We start from the raw sequence: 22557 nt of genomic DNA on the forward strand, positions 1-22557 counted from the left end.
GCCCCTGTTTCCTGTGGTTTTCTGAGTAAAGATTTATAGTGACACATGAATGTCAGTTGCTATGTAGAGATGAGCAAGTCCTAGATGCTCAGAAGGAGAAAAGTGACCTCCAATATCAGCCACCTCATTTTGCAGGTGAGGAAACCCAGGGGCTTTGCCAAGGCTGCACTGACCATGAGTGGCAGACCTGAAAGGAGAAAACAGTTCAGTGGCTGGTTTTATGTTTCCCCTCTTCCTGTGGCTGCAGAGTTGCTTAGCACTAAGATAGCTATTGGAGGAATCTGGATGACCGTTGGTTGGAGTAAGTTGGAAGAACTCTAGGAGAGACTATTGTCTTAGGTATCACAGCTGGCCCAGTTCATTATTCTTTAAATGCATGGAGATTTTGCATGAAGAAATGGTTACTCAAGTTTTTGATGCGTATACTGACTATATATATATATACACATATATATATACTAGAGGCCCGGTGCACAAAAATTTGTGCACTCGGGCGGGAAGGGGGGTCCCTCAGCCCAGCCTGCGCCCTCTCGAAGTCTGGGACCCCTCGGGAGATAACGACCTGCTGGCTTAGGCCTGCTCCCAGGTGGCAGAGGGCAGGCCCAATCCCTAGGTGCAGCCCCTGGTCAGGATCAGAGCAGGGCCGATTGGGGAGCTGGGACGCCTTCCCCTGTCATGCACAGAGCAGGGAGGATCAGGAGGTTGTGATGCCACCCTCAGTCACACTCAGGGTAGGGCTGATTGGGGGGTTGGGGCACCGCCCCCTGTCACACTCAAGGCAGGGTCGATGGGGAGGTTGCGGCACCACCCCCTGTCACGAACAGAGCAGGGCCCATCAAGGGATTTGGGGCTCCTTGCCCTGTCATGCACAGAGCAGGGCCCATCAGGGGGTTGAGGAGCTCCCCCCGTCACTCACAGAGTAGGGCCGATAGGGGAGTTGGGGCACCGCCCCCTGTCACACTCAGGGCAGGGCGGATCAGGGGGTTGGGGCGCCGCACCCTGTCACACACAGAGCTGCAGGGCGATCAGGGGGTTGGGGCGCTGCCCCCTGTCACGCTGATCCCGGTGCCGGGAGGCCTCTCGGCTCCGCTGATCCTTGTGTTGGGAGGCATATTACCCTTTTACTATATAGGATAGAGGCCTGGTGCATGGGTGGGGGCTGGCTGGTTTGCCCTGAAGGGTGTCCTGGATCAGGATGGGGGTCCCCACTGGGGTGCCTGCCCAGCCTGGGTGAGGGGATGATGGCTGTTTGCAGCTGGTCACACACCCTTCAGGGTGGGGGTCCCCACTGGGGTGCCTGGCCAGTCGGTGAGGGGCTGAGGGCTGTTTTCAGGCCAACTGAAGCTCCCAACTGCTCCTTTTTTTCTTTTTCTTTTTTTTTATTCTGGGCCAGCTTTAGCCTGGCTCCAGCTCTGAGGCTTCTGCTGCTGAAAGATGGTATCTGGTTTGTTTTGGTTCTATAATCGAAACACTGTATAACTCCAGCTCTGAGATCCCGGCCTCACTGAAAGCAGGTTTCTGGGGTTTTGTTTAGCTTCTATATTTGTTACAATGTTTCTTAAACTGCAGGCTCAGAGGCCGGCAAAGCAGGCAGGGAACATTGGTTTCCTCCGTCACTGAAGCAAGCAAGCCTCATGTTAGTTTCAAGCTGCCTGGCTGCTGGCTGCCATCTTGGCTGGCAGTTAATTTGCATATCTCGCTGATTAGCCAATGGGAAGGGTAGCGGTCGTATGCCAATTACCATGTTTCTCTTTTATTAGATAGGATATATGCCACATTCAAAGGCTGTTAAATCGCATTGTTTACCCATATCTTCAGAAAAAAATCACTTCTACTGTCATGGTAAACATCTTCCTTCCCTATTTAAAATGGTCTGATCCTCTAGCAACTTCAGCGCGAAATTATAGCTAATTTGCCTACAAACATCAGGTGGTCATAATAATCTGGCCACTCAGTATGTATATATATCCTTTCTAATAATAGAAAAACATGGTAATTGACTGTACCTTCGCTATGCCTCCCATTGGATAATCAGCGAGATATGCAAATTAACCACCAAGAAAGTTGGTGGTTAATTTGCACATGTAGGTGCGAAGCTGCGGAGTGATGACTGAAGGCGGCTCTGGCCGGAGCAGCGAAGGCTTGAAGGCGGCTCTGGCTGGGGCAGCGAAGGCTTGAAGGCGGCTCTGGCTGGGGCAGCGAAGGCTTGAAGGCGGCTCTGGCTGGAGCAGCGAGGGCTTGAAGGCAGCTCCGGCCAGAGCAACAAAGACTGAACGTGGCTCCGGCTGGAGCGAACGCCTGGGTCCCAGGTGCTGGAGGAAAACCGGTGCCGGCAGCCAGGGGAAGGGAAGGCCTATTGCACGAATCTTTTCATGCAACAGGCCTCTAGTATATATATAATCTCCCTCCTATATAATAAAAGGCTAATATGCAAATCGCCCGAACAGCGGAACGACTGGTCGCTATGACATCCACTGACCACCAGGGGGAAGACACTCAATGCAGGAGGTGCCCCCTGGTGGCCAGTAGGCTCCCCACACAGGGAGTGCTGCTTAGCCAGAAGCCCTGAGCTGGGCTCATGGCTGGCTAGCGCAGCGGCAGTTGTGGGAGCCTCTCTGGCCTCCAAGGCAGTGCTAAGGATGTCTGACTGCCAGCTTAGGCCGACTCCCCCTGAGGGTTCCTGGACTGTGAGAGGGTGCAGGCTGGGTTGAGGGACCCCTCCCCTCCCTGAGTGCATGAATTTTGTGCACTGGGCCTCTAATATATATAGTATATCCTGTGTATATAGTATATCTTACCTAATAATAGACAAACATGTAAATTGACCCTCCCTCTGCTATGCTCACCAGCCAATCAGGAGAGTATGCAAATTCACCCAACAAAGATGGTGGTTAATTTGCATATGTAGGCACGAAGCGGCAGAGCCCAGCGAAGACGGAAGGCTCCAGGCCGGAGCCATGAAGATGAAAGTCTCTGGGCTGGAGCGAAGGCCTGGGTCCCGGGTGCCAGAGGAAAACCGGTGCCGTCATCTAGGGGAAGGGAAGGCCTATTGCAAGAATTTCTTCATGCAACGGGCCTCTAGTCTAATATATTAGTATATCCTGACCTCTCTGATTATCATTAGAACCATGCTTATTTCTGATTTATCTGAATTGCCTTCCCTCTCTTGCCCAATGAACCACTGGTAGGGTTGCAGGTGTCTACCAAGCGCTCCTTGCTTCTCTGCTCCCACTGTGGCTATGAGTGGCTTGTCATAATGTACACCCCACTCGGTGACAAAGAATCACCTCAAATGATAGCTTCCCGCTGCTTTCAGAGGATAAGGATAAAAATAATAGTTTTAATGTCAAAAAGCACACCAGGACAGTATTGCTGGTGAAATGTCTTCAGTAAAATTCTCAAACAATTGAGCCCTGCTCTGTGCACTGAATTTTGTCTGACTAGAGAGAGCAGGTATTATGTAAATTGTACTAGGAAAAAGGTCACATTCTTGCCTTATCTCCAAGTTCCGTTTAGTTGCACATAGGTGAAGCTTTCCTCTGTTCTGACAGGTGCCCCAAGAGAATTAACGAGATAATCCATCTCTGACTTTCCAAAGTATAAGGAATGTACCTCATTAGAGCTCTGCTTTTAGGTAACCCCAGAGGTGGGCGGTGGGAGGAATGGAACACCTTGATTAGGAGTGGGTCTGCCAGTCTCCAGAACTCTCCAGGGCATTTTAGGAGAGAAACTTTATGGCTTCAAAGGTCATGCGTCCCTGTGAGAGATGCATGTGGTGTGATGGCGGTTAAAGGAGAAGCATGCAAAATCTCATGCTCTAGGAGTGGAAGTCAGTTTAATGCTGCATTTATCTTCCATGCAAACATCCTAATAATCCATAGCATTATGTTTCTGATACTGAAATACTTGCTTAAAAGTGGTTTTCTGTTGAAAGGGCTTAAAAATACGTAGTTCAGCATTAAGCTTACTTACCGTGTCATTGGAGGGAAAGGAAGACAATATCATCTCTCACTCAGCATCACCATATTCCATAACACTGGACATTTTCTGAGCACCTTCTGCTTGTGCAGGGTGTGGTGAGAAGATATGACATAGAAGCATGACTCTTGCCCCTGAGGGTCTTATGTTGGAACTGAGACCTAAGGAACTGCATACAATGTCTGTTTACTGAATTCAGCATGACTAGAAGGCTTCTTCATATGAACTAATTATTATTATTATTATTACATTTGTATTGTGACCTTTAAATAACTATTTCTTACCAGAGGCAATTTTCTGCCAATTCAATTCAGTTTAACAAACTCAGAATATACATAAATATAAATATTTTCTTGCCAACAATTGTGTGTATTCACACACACACACACTATTGATAGTAGTCTATAGTATAGTATCTGACATCTGACTGTATAATAGTACTGACCATATTTTCTGAAAAAAAATTACAAACATTGGTCATCTGACAATGTATACTTATGAAGATGGGGAAATAGAAAATTTTAATAGCTTCAATTTACTTTAAATTAAAATTTGTCCAGGAATCTCAGACATAGGCTGATTGTGGGTGTATAAAAAGATATGAGTCCAGGTAGCTCAGTTTGTTGAAGTGTTGTTCCAATAGGCCAAAATTGCAGGTTCAATCCCTGGTCAGGCACAATTAAGAATCAACCAATGAATGCATGAATAAGTGAAGCAACAAAATGATGTCTCTCTCTCCCTCCCTCCCTCCCTCCCTCCCTCCCTCCCTCCCTCCCTCTCTTTCTCTCTTCCTCTCTCTCTCTCTCAAATCAACCAATACGATATTTTTTAAAAGGTAACACTAAATATACCCACCCACCTACCACTAACTTGTCAATGACTGAATTATTGGTTCATTTGGGATGGCCAACCTCTGTCTATGAGCCTTCCCTCTGGAGGCTCTATGGCTTCCCTGACCAATGAATTCTTTCAGAAAATGGGACAGGGGAGAAGGGAGAAGGAAAGAGAAAGAGAGAGAGAATTTGAAAGCAAATTTTGACATTAATTTATGAGTAATTTTTAACTAGAGGCCCAGTGCAGGAAAGAGTAGGCCTTCCTTTTCCTGGCTGCTGGCACCGGCTTCCCTCTGGCACCCAGGACCTGGGCTTCCCTCTGGCCACTGGCAGGCACCCGGGACCCAGGCAGCTTCGCTTAAGCCCCAGCTTCATCCGGAATGACGTCTGGAATGACATCTGGTCTAATTAGCATATTACCCTTTTATTATTATAGATGACTTTATGTGTTTAAGTGTGACCACTAACCACTGAAATTTTTCATCTACAGGACTTTCTTACTGTTTTTATTTCTCTCATGTTACATGTAGACAGACATCCATGGACTACAAGGACATCATTTCTATTGCTAATCTTAAATGTCCAGGCACCTAGAGCATGCCTTGGTGGAAAATTACAGCTCACTTTTCCACACCATTCTATTCCACAGTGGAATTTCCCTTTGTATAAAGTGCCTTTAGAATTGAACTTTTGGTAAGGAAATAAATGTTGCTGATAGATGGAACAGGCAATAAAAGCATCATCTGAAAATTTATTAATGTAACTTTACAGAGATGTTCAATATGGACGATAGGCTGCAACGCCGAGGAGTGTTTTGAGTGAAGAATAATAGGGAGTAGATGTGAATTGATATGCGAATGGTCGTGACTTCATATTAGAGACATAAAGAAAACACTTTGTTGTCTTATCCATCATACACATTTAATCTTGGGGATTTTACTGTGTGCTCAGTTCACTTTGTAAGTCAAATCCAGGGATGAAAAAGAAGAGTTTTATATGTTTGCCTGACAGTAGTAATCTTAAACTGTGAACAAATTGGGATGTTCTTTTAAAATCCTGTGATTTATCTGACGCTATTTTCCCCCTTTAAAATTTAGTATGCTAGTGCTGAACAAAAGCTGCTAGTGATCCCTCGGAATGTTTTTATGGCATTTTTCGAAGTGCTATCTAAAGTGACAATATATTCTGTGTACCCTCCCCGGCACCAGAAAACAAATGAGTAAATAAATCACAGAAGCTGACGCCACCGGGGCTCACTGTCAGCCAGACGCCGGCCTCTGCATTTCCATTCAGCTTGTAATATGGTGTGTGTGTGTGTGTGTGTGTGTGTGTGTGTGTGTGTGTGTGTGTTTAACTAATTGAATCATCATTAACTATGAGGTGGTAGTGCTGGGAAAACCTATTCTGCTGATAGTCATCTGAGGCCAGACGTGACATCTCTGATAAGATCACCCACTCCCTGGAGGTGGCCTAGGAGCCCTGGGAGAGATGCTGTCAGCAGCACTGTTCGCGGCTGAATGAAGATCACAGATCCTTGATAGAACCCCACACTAAGGGCAGCTCGGTAGCTCGGTAGGTGTTTGGGAAAGTTGAAAGAAGTGACTGAGCTTGTGGAAAGAGCGTGACATTGGAAATCAGAACTAAATTCAAATTTTGGCTCTGCCACTTCCCGTTGACAGGTCACTTAACCCATCAGAGCCTGTTTTCTCTTTCTTTTTATTAAAGTATAGTAGATGTGCAATATCTATTAGTTTCAGGTGCACAACGTAGTGAGTCGGCATTTATATACTTTCTGATGTGGTCACCATGGAAGTCTAGTAGCCATGTGTCACTGTGCAAAGTTATTACGATATTATCGACTATATTCCCTGTGCTGTGCATTATATCCCATGACTCGTGTGTTCTATAACTGAACAAAGCCATTGTCTTGTCTCTAAAGGGAGTCTAGAATATGTGTCCTCTTTGCTGTGGCTGTGAGTGTATAAATGATCTGTATGAAGTGGTTTGGTTTAACTCTGTGGTATTATACAAATATTAAACGGTATTTCTTATTTTTTGTGTTCTGAGAAGAACTTAACATTTCCTGCTGCCACCAGCCCTCTGCCTTATGTGATCATCCCTAAATCATAGCTTTGTATATTTTTACTATAAATTACTAGGTGCATTTAACAAATGAGTAAATAGTCAAAATGAAACTTATATACTAACTTCTGTGACTGACTAGCTTTTCAAAGGTGGTTGTCTTTTCGTATTGCTATGATTTCATTTTGCTGTGTTTGAGTCAGACAACTACATGTTCCTGATTTTTTTTTGTTTATTTTTTGTCTTTTACTGAACAGTGGTAAGAGAAAAGGGCAGTCCCATTAGAAATGAATGAATGAGCTTGACCAGAGTATAGCTGTCAGCAGCAGCTTACACGCAGTGCTTCTACATGTAGGTGTTATGTTTGCATCAGTTACAATGATGAAATAGAGAGACCAGTGAATTCTTTTTACTTTTATAAAACCTTGCAACCAGGAGATACTTGGAATTATTCCTCCCATAAGCAAATGCCTTCAGAGGGATTCATGTTGGCACCATTTCCTGTGAGTGTTGGGAGTATGTTTTACTAAATTCTTGCTTGTTCAGTATGGCTCATCAGGCCTTTTCAGGTGACTTCTATCATAGGGCCCAAGCAAAGTACAGCAAAAGGGGGGGAGGCATTTTTTTTAATAAGAGAAAGAGAGAGAGAGAGAGAGAGAGAGAGAGAGAGAGAGAGAGAGAGAGGGAGGCTTTATTAGGCATGCCTTCTAGGCAGGTCTAACTTTCCTGCCACTCTGCATTAAATCCTGGAACTTCAGCAATGTTTTAAATACTTTTTTACAGATGATCAAAATTCTATAAATTTGAGTTAGTCTCTTTCTGTGGGTTTTCTTCACGAATGAAGAAATCGAAGAAGGTGGAGGTCAGGAGGCTTGCCTAAAATCACACAGCTGGATAGTGGCAGAGCTAGAACTGGAATGTAGATTTCTTATTTCTACTTATTCTAACAACTGATGCAAATGGGTTTGTGTTCCCACCTGGACAAGAATACAGTGAGATGGAACTTCAGGGACCTCAACAAACAGATGACATGACTCTCCCATTATCCTATCGAATGAAATGCCAAGGTCTGTCCCAAGGTGACGTGCGGTCTTTCCCTTCTGCGCTGATTTGGGACTCTTCAGTTCTTCTTACACTACTGCGCTCAGACCTGATGCCATCCCGCAGGCCACCACGTTAACGTCCAGGCAACCACACATACCCAGGGGCGCTGAACATGGGGCAGGGGAAAAGGGAGAGGGGCAAGAATGTTTAAACTTCTTTATTACCTTTCTTACTGAAACTGTGAGTCCATCGTGACAGCCAATTGCCACATTCTACTTCATTTAGGACACTGCTGGGCTGATTTCTCCTATTTTTTATAAAAACATAGAGAAGCAAGCATTGTTTTTAAATTAGGAAGGCTTTCCAAGCAGGAAAACTGGTTTCCTCCCACTTCACACACACAGAATCTGTCTCTTGGAACCTCAGCACTTTTGCAGTAGAAACCATTCAAAGTAGCTACTAACTGTGAATGCCATCAGCTTCCCTGGAAGGCACAGCCATACATGGTGGGCATTGGACCTTCAGAACTCAGGTTGCCCAGGGGTCTCTCATCACACCAACATAGACGAGTTTCTGTTGTGCATATCAACAGCCAGCGTCTGTTACTGAAGTAGTGCTTAGCAAGCTCTGGATGGTATGCCCCAGCTTGCTTGGCGAGTCCCAGTGAACTAAGGATAGCCGCCCCCTTCACTCTCCAGTGATTTGAATGATTATTAATTACCTGTTCATTTACTTATTTAGTATAAAAATTAGATCAAAGTGTAACCTAAAAACTTGCCTAAAGTGAAAGTGATTCATGTTCTGTGCTGGAGTGCCTTTGTCCAGAGGCTCTTAAACTTCCACGTGGCTTAGAATTACCCTAAATTCTCTGAAACTACAGAGTCCAGGCTCCACACTTAGATACTGTGATTTGCTAGGGCCACAGTTGGCCAAGGTATTCCAGTTGTAAGCAAGCAACACAGCTCCCTTCTCCTCACCCCTTGGACTTTGATGCCAGGGACTGTGGACCTACTCCCTGAAAAGCAGTGACCTAAGGAAACATTAATTTATTTGTCATTCTGTAGGAACTGCATACTAAAGGCTCAAAATTACAAGATGATTTGCAAACTGTGAAATCTCATTCTGTTAATTTGTCATCGTTCAGTCAACTCCTGCTTAGTTTATTGCAGTAGCATCTTATTTTTCACACATCTCTGTTAACCTCCCTTCAACATGTCCTCCAGACTCTACCAGAGTGCTATTTCAGACCCCAAATCCTACAGTCACCACACACACACACACACACACACACACACACACACACACACACACACTTGAAAACTGTCAATGGCTTCCCATCTCCCATAGGGCCAAGGTAAAATTTCTCGACCTGTGGGCTAGCCCCATCAGCCCACCCCAGCCTCATTTCCCTCCCCAGCTACACAGAGCTCAGATGTTTTAAATTGCCCTCCCTTCCTTCCACATCACAGGCATTTCCTAGTTAACTTTCATGGTGTTAACTGTGGACATTTGCTTCCTGACCTCTCTTCTGTTTCCCTCTAGTATTGATCCTTGCAGCCCCTGCAAACTCCTTTTTATATTTGACTATTTATATTTGTCTATTTTCTGTCTCCTTCTGTAAGACCTTGGGCTTTGTGAGAACAGGGTCCACCTGTGTTTTTATTCACATCTGTACGCTCAGCATCTTCCATCTGGAGCTGCTCAGTAAATATTTGTTGGATGGATTAATTGATTAATTATAAATTAAGGTGGCTTCATGAAACATTCCATGAATCCCTGTATGTGCTGGGCTGGGAAAGTAGCCAGACGATGAACAAGACCCTTTTGGGGAAGGGCATTTTTTAAATTTTTTTCTTTTTTTTCTTTTTTAATCAAGGTATTGCATATGTGTCCTTATACCCTCATTGCCCGCCCCCCACCCTGTTGTCTGTGTCCATTGGTTTTGCTTATATGCATGCATACAAGTCCTTTGGTTGATCTCTCCCCCTTATCTCCACCCTCCCCTACCTTCCCTCTGAGATTTGACAGTCTGATCGATGCTTCTCTCTCTATGGATCTGCTTTTATTCATCAGTTTATGTTGTTCATTATATTCCATAAATGAGTGAGATCATGTGATATTTATTTTTCTCTGACTGGATTACTTCACCTAGCATAGTGTTCCCCAGTTCCATCCATGCTGTTGCAAATGGTAAGAATTCCTTCTTTTTTACGGCAGGGTAGTATTCCATTGTGTAGCTGTACCACAGTTTTTTAATCCACTCATCTGCTGATGGGCACTCAGGCTGTTCCCAAAAATTAACAATGGTGAATTGTGCTGCTATGAACACAGGGGCGCATATGTTCCTCTGATTGGTGTTTATGACCCTTTGGGATATATTCCTAGAAGTGGGATCACGGGGTCAAATGGGAGTTCCATTTTTAATTATTTGAGGAAACTCCATACTGTTTCCCACAGAGGCTGCACCAGTCTGCATTCCCACCAGCAGTGCACAAGGGTTTCCTTTTCTCCACATCCTCGCCAGCACTTGTCGTTTGTTGATTTGTTGATGATAGCCATTCTGACAGGTGTGAGATGGTACTTCATTGTCATTTTGATTTGCATCTCTTAGATGATTAGTGACTTTGAACATGTTTTCGTATGTCTCTTGGCCTTCTGTATGTCCTCTTCTGAAAAGTGTCTATTTAGGTCCTTTTCCCATTTTTTGATTGGCTTGTTTATCTTCCTTTTGTTAAGTTGTATGAGTTCCCTATAAATTGTGGAGATTAAACTCTTGTCAGATGTCATATTGGCCAATATGTTCTCCCATGCAGTGGGCTTTCTTGTTGTTTTGTTGATGGTTTCTTTAGCTATGCAGAAGCTTTTTATTTTGATGTAGTCCCATTTGTTTATTTTCTCCTTCATTTCCATTGTCCTAGGATAGTGGTTGGCAAACTGCAGCTTGGCAAACCATGGCTCGTGAGCCACATCTGGCTCTTTGGCCCTTTGAGTGTGGCTCTTCCACAAAATACCGACTTCTGCGCATGGGCCATGAAGTTTCAATCTCACTGTATGTGCACAGCTGCACGTGGTATTTTGTGGAAGAGCCACACTCAAGGGGCCAAAGAGCCGCATGTGGCTCATGAGCCACGGTTTGCCGACCACGGTCCTAGGAGATGTGTCAGTAAAAATATTGCTATGAGCCATATCTAATATTTGCTGCCTATGGATTCTTCTAAGATTTTTATGGTTTCCCATCTTATGTCAAGTATTTTATCCATTTTGCATTTATTTTTGTGTATGGTGTAAGTTGGTGGTCAAGTTTCATTTTTTTACAAGTATCTGTCCAATTTCCCAACAACATTTACTGAAGAGACTATCTTGACTCCATTGTATGCTCTTGCTTCCTTTGTCAAATATTAATGGAGCATAGTGGTTGGGTTGATTTCTGGGTTTTCTGTTCTGTTCCATTCGAATATATGTCTGTTCTTGCACCAGTACCATGCTGTTTTGAGAACCATGGCTTTGTAATATAGCTTGATATCTAGTATTGTGATCCCTCTAACTGTGTTCTTTTTTTCTCAGGATTGCTGCAGATATTCGGGATATTTTTTTTATTCCATATGAGTTTTTGGAGAGTTTGTTCTATGTCTGTAAAATATTCCATTGGTATTTTAATGGGGATTGTATTGAATCTATAGATTGCTTTGGGCAGTATGGATATTTTAATGATGTTGATTCTATCAACCCATGAACTGGGTATGTTCTTCCACTTCTTTATATTTTCCTCTATCTCCTTTTTCAACATCCTATAGATTTCTGAGTCTAGATATTTTACCTTCTTTGTTAAGTTTATTCCTAAAAATTATATCTTAATTTTTTTGTTGCAATGGTAAATGGGATTGTGTTTCTAGTCCCTAATTCTGTGAGTTCATTATTGGAATATAAAACCCATCAATTGTGTGTTAATTTTGTATCCTGTTACATTTTCAAATTCATTTATTAAATTAAATAGTTTGTTTGATGGAGTCTTTAGGGTTTTCTGTGTACAATATCATGTCATAAGCAAATAATGGCAGTTTTATTTCTTATTTTCCAATTTTGATGCCTTTTATTTCTCCTTGTCTGATCACTATGGCTAGTACTTCCAGTACTATGTCGAACAGGAGTCGTGAAAGTGGCCATCCCTGTCTTGTTCCTGTTCTTAGGGGAAATGATTTTATTTTTTGCCCATTGAGTATGATATTGGCTGCAGGTTTGTCATATAAGGCTTTTATTATGTTGAGGTATGATCACTCTATTCCCACTTTGCTGAGTTTTTATCAAGGAAGTGTGTTGAATTTGTCAAATGCTTTTTCTGCATCAATTGATATGATTATATGATATTTGTCTCTCAATTTTTTATGTTATGTATAATGTTTATTGATTTGTGGATATTGTACCAGCCTTGCATCCCCAGAATAAATTCCACTTATGATCTTTCTAATGTAATGCTGGATTTGATTTGCTAGAATTTTTTTGAGGATTTTAGCATCTATGTTCATCAGAGATATTGGCCTATAATTCTCTTTTTTTGAAGTGTCTTTATGTGGTTTTAGAATTAGGATAATGCTTGATTCTTAGAAAGAGCTTGGAAGTGTTCCTTCCTCTTGAATTTTTTGGAATAGTCTGAGAAGGGTTTGTTTTAGTTCTTCTTTGAAAGTTTGGTAAAACTCCTCCGTGAAACTGTCCAGACCAGGGCTTTTGTTTGCTGGAAGTATTTTGATTACTACTTCAATTTCCTTCATAGTTATTGGCCTATTCATATTTTTTATTCTTCCTGATTGAATTTTGGAAGATTGTATTTTTCTAGAAATATGTCCATTTTGTCTAGGTTGTTCAGTCTGTTGGAGTAGTGTTCTTCATAGTATTTTTTCTTATAATTCTTTATACTTCTGTGGGGTTGGATGTTACTTAACCACTTTCACTTCTGATTTTGTTTATTTGGGTCCTCTTTCTTTGTTTCTTGGTGAGCCTGGCTAGAGGTTTGTCAATCTTGTTTATCCTTTCAAAGAACCAGCTCTTGGTTTCATTGATCTTTTATATTGTTTTTCTTTTTTTGCTTGTTGTTTTTTTGTTTTGTTTTGTTTTGTTTTGTTTTTTGGCCTCTATGTCACTTATTTCTGCGCTGATCTTTATTATTTCCTTCCTTCTACTTACTCTGGGCTTTTCTTGTTTCTCTCTTTCTCATTCTTTAAGTTGTAGGGTTAGATAATTTATTACCATTTTTCTTGTTTTTTTTGAGGTAGGCCTGTAGAGCTATGAACTTCCCTCTCAGTACTGCTTTCACTGTGTCCCATAGATTCTGGAATATTGTGTTTTCATTGTCATTTGTTTCCAGTATGTTTTTTATTTCTTCTTTGATCTCTTTGGTAACCCAGTCATTATTTAATGACATGCTATTTAGCCTCTAAGTGCTTGATTTTTTTAAAATTTTTTTTATTGTAATTGATTTCTAATTTTAGGCCATTGTGAACTGAGAAGATGGTTAATGTGTTTTCTGTCTTCTTGAACTTGAAGAGACTTTGCTTGTGTCCCAATATGTGGTTTACCTTTAAAAATATCCCTGTACATTCCATTGCTTTCAGGTGAAATGTTCTGAAGATGTCAACTAATTCCATATGATGTAGTGAGTCATTTAGGATTGCGGTTTCTTTGTTGATTCTTTGTCTAGATGATTTATCCCGTGATGTCAATGGGATATTAAAATCCTCTCTATGATTGCATTGCTGTTGATCTCAACCTTGATATCTTCCAGAAGTTTATGTATTTTGGTGCTCCTTTATTGGGGGTATATATGATTTACCAGAGTTATATTCTCTTGTTGAATTGCTCCCTTTTGTATTATGAAGTGGCCCTCCTTATCTCTTGTTAAGGCCTTCACTTTGAGGTCTATTTTGTCAGACATAAATATTGATACCCTAGCTTTTTTATTCATTTCTGTTTGTCTGAAAAGAATTTTTTTTCATCCCTTCACTTTCAGTCTGTGTGAGTCCCTTGTTCTGAGGTGAGTCTCTTGTAGACAGCATATATATGGGCCATGTTTTCTTATCCATTCAGCCACCCTATGTCTTTTGATTGGATCATTTAATCCATTTACATTTAAAGTTATTATTAATAAGTACTTGTTTGTAGCCATATTTATTCTTTATGCCTGTGTTACTTCTTCCCTTTCTATTTCTTCTTTTTATAGTAGTACCTTTAGCATTTCTTGCATTGCTGACTTGGTGGTAATAAACACCCTTAGCCTTTTTTTGTCTATGAAGCTCCTGATTTCCCCTTCAATTTTGAATGATAAGCTTGCTGATAGAGTATTATTGGATTCAGTCCCTTGCTTTGCATCACTTTGTATACTTCATTCCATTCTCTTCTGGCCTGATGTGTTTCTGTTGAAAAAACATTTGATAGTCTGGGAAATCCCTTGTAGGTAACTTTCTGTCTCTCTCTTGCAGCCCTTAAGATTCTCTCATTGTCATTAACATTTGCCATTGTAATTATGATGTGTCTTGGTGTAGGTCTTTTTGGATTCATCTTGTTTGTGTAACCTTTTTGTTCCTCAAGTGAGGGAAGTTTTCTGTCATTATTTCTAAAAATTGAGTTTCTAATTATTGCTCTCTTCTTGTCCTTCTGACACCCCTATTATACAGATGTTGCTTTGTTTCATGTCATCCCAAAGCTCCTTTAAACTGTCCTCCTGCTTTCTAATTTTTTTCTTCTCCAATTGCTATTCTGATTTAGTGTTTTTTTTCTATCCTGTCTTCAAACTTGTTGATTTGATCCTCTGCTTTTTCTAGTCTACTGTTGAAACCTTCCATTGTGTTTTCTATTGCTGCTATATCACTCTTGATTCTTACATATGTTGGTGAATTTCTGATGTAGATGGTTTAACATCTTTATGACCATTACTCTAAATTCTTTCTCTGACATATTGCTTCCCTCCATTTCATTAGTTCCTTTTTTTTTTTTTGGCAATTCCTCCTTTCCTTTGGGGATTGTTTCTTTGTTTCCTCATTTTTGCTGTCTCTTTATGGCCTTGGGCACCCTGCTTGGGGTCTTAGAAGTTGAAGCCCCTAGCAGTCCAATGGTCCTGGATTCGCTAGCCCAGAGGCTGGGTCTGCCTTGAGTTTCACACCTTTGTTGCCTGTGCTCTGAGTTTTATCTCCTTCTCCCATAGCTCTGGTCCCTCAGTTGTCTGCTTCAGATACTCAGAATCGGCCGGGGCACATACACAGTTCCTCTGGTGCAACTCACTGTGAGGGCCCAAAACCCTCTGGCATGCAATTCATTATGTGGCCACACTTGCAGCATGGTCCTGTGACCTGTGGCTGGGTCCACTGGGTTGCACTGGCAGATCTGTCCTGGGCCAGGGTGGAGCATATACCAGCTGATGCCTCTATCTGGGTAGGTGTGGAGGATATACCTGGACTGTGGCTCTGTACTGGGACTGGGGATGGGGAAGGGCAGGGGTACCCCTGACTTATACTAACAGCATGGGGACTTGAAGTGCAGGATCCTAGGACACCGGTTCTGGAGTCTGGAGAGAAGGCATAGCTTAGGAGGGCCCTCTGGTATGCACTCACTATAGACATCTGGGAACCACGGGGTGGTGCTGCACTGTTCACTGCTGGGGCATGGTGCCAGATTCATGTGAGTTATGGCTGGCAAGCAGCGCCCTGCACCAGTCTGGGCGTGGTGTCCGAGGTCAGTCTGGAGATTGTTGTGTCTGTGTTCCTGGCCTCCTTTGCTCCCCTATACATGATTGCATGGGCTCTGCACTAAAGCCACCCTGGCCTGCGAGTGCCCGCTGCGGTAGCAGGGGCTCCCTATCTAGGAGAGCCCGATCTGCCAGTCACCAGGAATCCTGTGATATCTAACTCTCCCTCACTTGCCACACACACACCACACATGTTCACACACGCTTCTCTCACTTCTTTACTCTGTCATACTCTCTCCCTCCCTGCCATTCTTTTGGTCACCATGTTCCCAAGTCTCAGTTTTCTCTTTGACCAAAAGTCCCACCCTTTGCCTGGCTAGCTAGTCAAGCTACATCACTCTGCCAAAACCTGAGTCATGCTCCAGGTCCATGGAATCTCAGCTCACAGCCCTCATTGATCACCCCTCCTTCAAACGATGTAAAATGGCTCTTGTGTTTTCTGTAATCTCAGTACTCATACTTAATCTATTTTATCTTGAATTATTTCCAGTTGTGTCTAGACACCTTAGATGTTGTGTGTGTGTGTGTGTGTGTGTGTGTGTGTGTGTTTCCATTCAGTAGATTCTCATTATTTGTAGATTCTGTATTTGTGAATTCATCTACCCCTAAATTTATTTTCATTCCCCAAAATCAACATTTGCCTGATGAAATTTTTATATACCTCATCATTTATCTTTTAAAAAATATGTTAAATATTTTTGAAACCTCCAAAGCACCTTCATGAGCAGTTTGAAAACCTGTTATTGTTTTCCTCTTAGGCTAGTATTCTTTTCTAAGTAGATCGTATAAGTGCCTAGAGGTTAAGGAACATATCTCTTTTGCTTCTGTATTTGCAAATGATCTAGTTTAGTGCTGAATATAAAGGAGTTGCCGATCATTCATAATTCCTTTAGCCCATGGTTGTCACCAGCTGTATTTAGACAAGGATTTCTGCAGCGTTGTGGTGAAAATCAGTGTAATGAAGTTTGGAAGCATCAGGGTCCGGATGTACCTACAAAATGGATGACATTTTTTTTCTATATCATATTCTCTTGACATTTCTTTCTTCCCTTGAAAACAAGAGCCAGTGGTGAGGCTCAAATTAACACTTCTCAGCTTCCAAAAAGCTGCCAGTGACAAGGTTGAGTGAGATGCTTCCAGAAGGGAAGTAAGACAAGATAACCACATTTTCTGTCTGCCTCAAGGCTGTACTACGTATCCTAAAGTGCTAGGAAAGGGACAAAGGGGTCCTTAAGAGCTGTGTCATTACTGAGCCAAAGGAACTCATTGGTTTCCACATAGAATTCTGAATTCTAAGAATTCACTATCATATCGATTTTTCTCAAATATTTCCCTTAGGTTAATCAAATGGCTTTATGTCCAATGAATTTAATGATTCTTTTTTGACGAGCTCAGCTGTTCAGAAATCAAGGGATGAAGATTGATTTATTTATGCCCAGTTTAAAGCACAGCTGAGTTCCGTGGTGCAGATAGAAATGGATTAACCGCAGGGCTCCAAGGCTTGGTTGGCTGGGCCACTTCTCCGGCTGGGCAGAGGATGTGCATATTCAGAGGTGGTGATCCAATGGCTTGGACCTTCCAGGATTCATTAAAAAATGTTTACTTGATTACTAATATAAGCACCACTCAGAATTTCTTTAGAAGAAGAAATCTTTACCTCAGCCCCAGAAAGAATGCAAAAGCAATAGGGAGATTCCATAATGGCCATCTGTAGACTCGTGCTTATTTGTCAGCGGGGATTATTGCCAACAAGAATTCTCTGTTGCTTCAGGAAACGCTGTCAGAAGACGAAAGAAAACACAAAGAAGCTTTGGAAGATCTTCACATGGCAGTCGATGAAGACTCGAGGAGCGAAAGCAGCAGTGCGGACGAGGGCAAAGAAAAGACCAAACTGCTGTTGGAAAGACTGAAAGCTCTAGAGGTAAGAAATGAGACCATTTCTACACATTTTTAAAAATATAGTGTTCTGCTTCTGTTATTGGCACTGGTTTTGAATGAGTATAAACATTCCCTTCTCAATTCTCAGTTCCCTAGACTAATAGGATCCAGTCTCGTCCATTGTGATTTCTCTGTCAGTGATTAGCTGTCATGGTCTGCAGTGCTCAGACTCCTGGCCTAGTGACTGTGATTGGATTACCTTACAAAGGGTGCACCAGACAATGATTCACTTTAAATTCCGTTCAGCCCTTACACTGGATCAGGTCCCCTAAAATTGAAGGAAGAGGCTGTTCAATATTTCACTTCGTTTACCCAATACCTAATATAATGAATGAATGAATGAATGAATGAATGAATGAATGAATTGATAAATATATCCAATACTATGTAAGGATGACTGTAAAAAAATATTTTTTTAAGCAGAACCATTATTTTCCCCCCAAAACATGCAGAAGTTCACTGTGTAAAACATGAAAGTAGAGGTGAAGCTTAGCTAAAGGTTGCTTGAGGGAGGTTTTTGGACGATGACAATCCTTCAATATATGTTTGAAAATGCAGGGCTGTTACTTAATGGCATTTGACTTCACTTCAAGTGTTAATTCCTGAATGTGTATGGCTTTCCTCAAAGAACATTCCAGTTATCAGTTCTTGGTAGGGATTATACAGCTGAAAGGTTCAGTAAAGATGCCTTTTTCTATAAGTGGGCTCATCTTCTTTTAATGAGTTTTCTGTTAGCATGTAGAACTGAGATATACTTACTTTTAAGCAATGACTATGGGTAGCCCATCTCTTCTTAAACCAGGTACAAGGGGCCTTCAGAATCTCTAAAATTTAGTTCTCCCAGTGGGTCTGCAGAATTCTGAAAACTTCAGGAGGGTGAAGAAATAAGATTGGAGACGTCTTGTTTTCTATGGTTGGTTTCAGAAATCTTGTCTTGAATCCACCATGTGGTCTATAGTGGGCATACTACTCTTTTTGCTCTAATTTCCTCAGCAATAGTAAAGCAAAATTGTTAAGATTATGGACTTTCAAACAAGATTCCCAGGGTTTGGTTTGAATCCCAGTTGTACTACTTTCTAGTTTTGAAACCTTGGGCAAATGAATTAGGCTCTCTGGTGCCTCTGTTTCTTCAACCATAAAAACGGGCCTAATAGAAACTTACCTTACAGGGAAATAATGAGGATTCAATGACTTTAATATTTATACAGCTGTGCCTGGCACATGGGCTCTTCTGTCCACCTACTCCAAGCTTCCTGCCATTCTTTAACTCATTTTTTCCTATTTATCTGATACAATGATCAGTTAAAGAACTATGAGTGAAAAACTTCAGCCACTGCACACAGGAGTGCCTGAAGGTAGGTAGGTCAAGCAAACGGTGTCACACAGGGCAGAAGAGAGGGCAGTTCAGGGAACTTCAGCAGATCCCCTTGGGCGAACGGCCAGGAATCACCCCTTTCTTCCCAAAGGTTCTCATACTTTTTTATTTTTAAGATAGTCGCTGTGAACAGTGGGAAAACCTTCTCAAGGGCCACTGAGGTTCTATCTGAGAGTTTTTGGAAACTCAGAGCTTTGTCTTCAGGATGACTTCACTGGATTGAACAATGGGGATGATTGGATAGTACAAGTTCTTACTTCCCTAGAACCACCTACTTAAATACTTAGTTTTGCTTATGATTACAGTAAAAAAAAAACACTTCTAGTCTACCTATTTGTCACTGAGAAAACTTTGTGAACAATATTTTGTTTAATCAAATCAAGAGCTATTTAAAAAATTATCTCTGGTGATGCATATTTCTTAAGCCCGTACTGAGGAAAATGGAAGCAGTATTTTTTTTTGTACTTTCATCAGAGATCTTTATACTTCAGGCAACAACGCTTACATCCAGCATTAGGTGGATGTAATGGATGATATTTCTAAGTGCCATTAAGCCCCACAATTTTAATTCACAAATCTATTTTATTTTCTAAGTTAATTTCCTCCAGGCAGAGTGTTACTGCTTGTTTTCTAAAATGCTTTGCTCAATGTTAAGTGTACTCTCTCCTTGCTCCCAAATATCTTGCTGCTGTCTATTAGAACATCTAGTAAAAGGAGATCTTCATTAAATATACATAATATATGTATATACACACCTATATAATCACACACATATACATGTCTCATCCAATTTTTATATGAATTTCATGTTACTTTACTTTTATTTTTTTTTAAATTAACTATATGTGCTTTCTGTATAATCATTTGCATAAGTTAGCAATTACTGTGTGAAAATAGAGGATTCGTTCTGAGAGACCACATTCAGGGCCAACCACAGAGACCCACACAGATTTATGCACTTCAACAAAGTGCTACTTTGGAAGATTGCAGGGGCATTAAATAGAATTCTTCAAAATTACTTGGGCAAATTATGATGTTGTACAGCAAGATTTTAGACAACCAAAAAAATACTTGTCATTGGCGTGTTTTTGAAACAACCATATATGTATACTCTGACCTCTTGGCCTCTGGTGTTGCAGGAGGCACAGAGGAATGGTCTTACGAGTGATGGGGAGCAGCCCACCATAATTCCTGCTCCCCAAACGGGTCCCAAGAAGATGTGGAAAAGCAGAGGAGATGCTGAGTTCACTTCTGATAATACCATATTCTTGATTAATATCAGGAAAATATTTTAAAACAACCAAGGTTGAGGAGCCTCTGACTTTGAGGATTAAGTCAATTTATCCAAGTAAAGTATCCCCCACTGAGGAAAGTGTAGTGCCACCTCTACTCCAGAATGTTCCTTCTTGTGGGCCTTTCTGGGGCTGAATTCCTACTTGCACTCAACTTTAAATCCTTTCTTCTTCCCAACCTCATGTAAAACAAAGCCCTCTTTACTCGATTTTTTCCCAAATGCAATCCCACAAAGGATATGTGGTCATGGAAGAATATTCCAAAGGCTAAAGGCTTTGAACTTGGTTTTTAGATGACTCTGTTTTCTCTAAGTCCTTTAGGGCAGGGCATTTCACGCTTGCCCTTCTCAATCCCCAGCCTCCTACCCTAGAGCATAGCCAGCTCTTTCCCACTTGCTCTCTCTCTCTCTCAGCCAAGTTCACCGTCATTTACTGTGCAGAGATTTTTGGGTTTCTGTATTCCACTCACGGTGTCATTCCATTCCACTTATAGAGCTCAACAAGGTATTTGCAAAAGACGACATTTACCTTCCAGAAAGAACTCCAGGGCCAGCAGCCAAAATAATATTAATACACACACATGCACACATATTTTCTTTCTCTTCTTAACAGTTGTTTTCTCTACTCAATGTCTTAGTTTCAGTAATTTCCAGTTGTTCATGAAGAAGAGGAGGCCACTTACCCTCACCTCCCAGCAATGACTTCCCCAGGGACGGAATTATGTTCGCTTAGGATCCTGATGTCTGGTGGAGAAACCATTTGGTGTATTTATATTTCTGCCATAAGGGACCCAGTGGGCAATATGAATGCTACCTGAACTCATTTTCTATAATTTTTTAAGCATTCGGGTTTTTTTTCTTTCTTATTTAGAGTGTCCGGCTGCTATTTCAGAGACTGCTTACTCAGAATAAAGCTCATCATTTTTAACATGCTGCAGGCCCCATCTATCAAAGGACCACTCCTCCCTTCGACCTCACCCCACAAGGGGTCTTTCAGATTTTTACCTCCATGATGGAGTGACTTGACCTTGTGTCTTCCCAGCTCTCTATTCCTGGGCTTGGGCCTCAGGCCCAGGTTTGCTCACGGCATGTTTCTTGAAATATAAGACTTGCTTGTCTCCAGGTCCCGTTCCTAAATCTCTCTCAGCCCTTTCTCCCTACTCATTGACCGGCTTCCTATCTGACTAGAAATCAAGATGAAATCCCCTTACTTCACTCTCAACTCCCATGGCATCTCTGCTTCATAGACTCTGGCCAAGGGGGAGAAGAGGCCTGAGACCACCTCCGATTTCTCAGGCTCCAGGTAGATGCTGATGTCATGGATACAACCTCAGGTCAAAAGAACTTGGCTTCTTATAGGGAAAAACTTACTTTGTGCAGAAAAATATGGTCATTAGATGTGCTAAAGGAAATAGCTTTTTCTACTCAGTTTCACCTTCCCGTGAAAGTATGACAATTAAAATGCTAAGTGTAAGCATTTTGGTTAATCAGTAATTACTATTTAAAATGAGGTAGCTGAAAATAGTAATTCTCAAAGCTGGCTGCACATCACAATGACATGATGAGTTCCTAGTTGATAGATATTTATCTAATACCTTCTATGGGCTAAACACTGTTAGGCACTAGTATCAGAACTCCAACCCCAGTGTGTAGAGTCAGCATACATATTTAATAAAATAATAAAACAAAGAAATAAATAGACAATTAAGTGCCTCTGAGTAAGAAAAATTAGCTGATACAATTATAAGAGAGTGGGGATGGAAACAAGAGAGGTATTTACCTCCAATGGCCTCTGATACTGGGCCAGTTGAGTACAATCTATATACTAGTATATAAAAGGCTAAGCAACTGTCCAACCAGCCAACCAGCTGGTAGGTATGATAAACATACCTACCTCTCCCCGTTACTTTCCTGCATTCTCTCCTTAGGGAGGGTTTTAACCATTTGCTCTCAAGTGTCCTGGCCTGGGGAAGATAATGGCTTGTTATTTACAAGTTGGCTGTAAATTGCCCACACTGTTCGGCCTTATTTTAACTTTCTTGTCTCAGTTTCCCTACTCCTCTTGCCCTGGAATTTTTCCAGCTTTTCACTGTCCTGAACAATACCTGAAGAAATACGTAATAAAAGAGAAGCTCTTTTATAAAGACTGGTGACATTAGGGCATGCTAGTGTACTGATCCGGTGGAAAGGGAGAAATCCACAATGTAGGAGAAAGAAATATAAAGGTACCAGTGAAGTCTGCGAGCAGACAAGAGGGATGACACAGAACTACTAGAAATTGAGA

General features: G+C 41.7%; 1 protein-coding gene across 1 annotated transcript in view; it reads left to right on the top strand.

Moving 5' to 3' along the window:
• The window catches only part of NCKAP5 (NCK associated protein 5), an 870011-nt gene that overhangs the window by 558930 nt on the left and 288524 nt on the right, over positions 1-22557 (top strand). Inside the window, exon 8 of the mRNA XM_081095330.1 lies at positions 17441-17590. Within this exon, the coding sequence (XP_080951456.1) occupies positions 17441-17590 (150 nt within the window). The remainder of the gene's footprint in view (positions 1-17440; positions 17591-22557) is intronic.

The sequence above is a fragment of the Myotis nattereri genome, assembly GCF_964212035.1.
Source record: "Myotis nattereri genome assembly, chromosome: 7".
Classification (NCBI taxonomy): domain Eukaryota; kingdom Metazoa; phylum Chordata; class Mammalia; order Chiroptera; family Vespertilionidae; genus Myotis; species Myotis nattereri.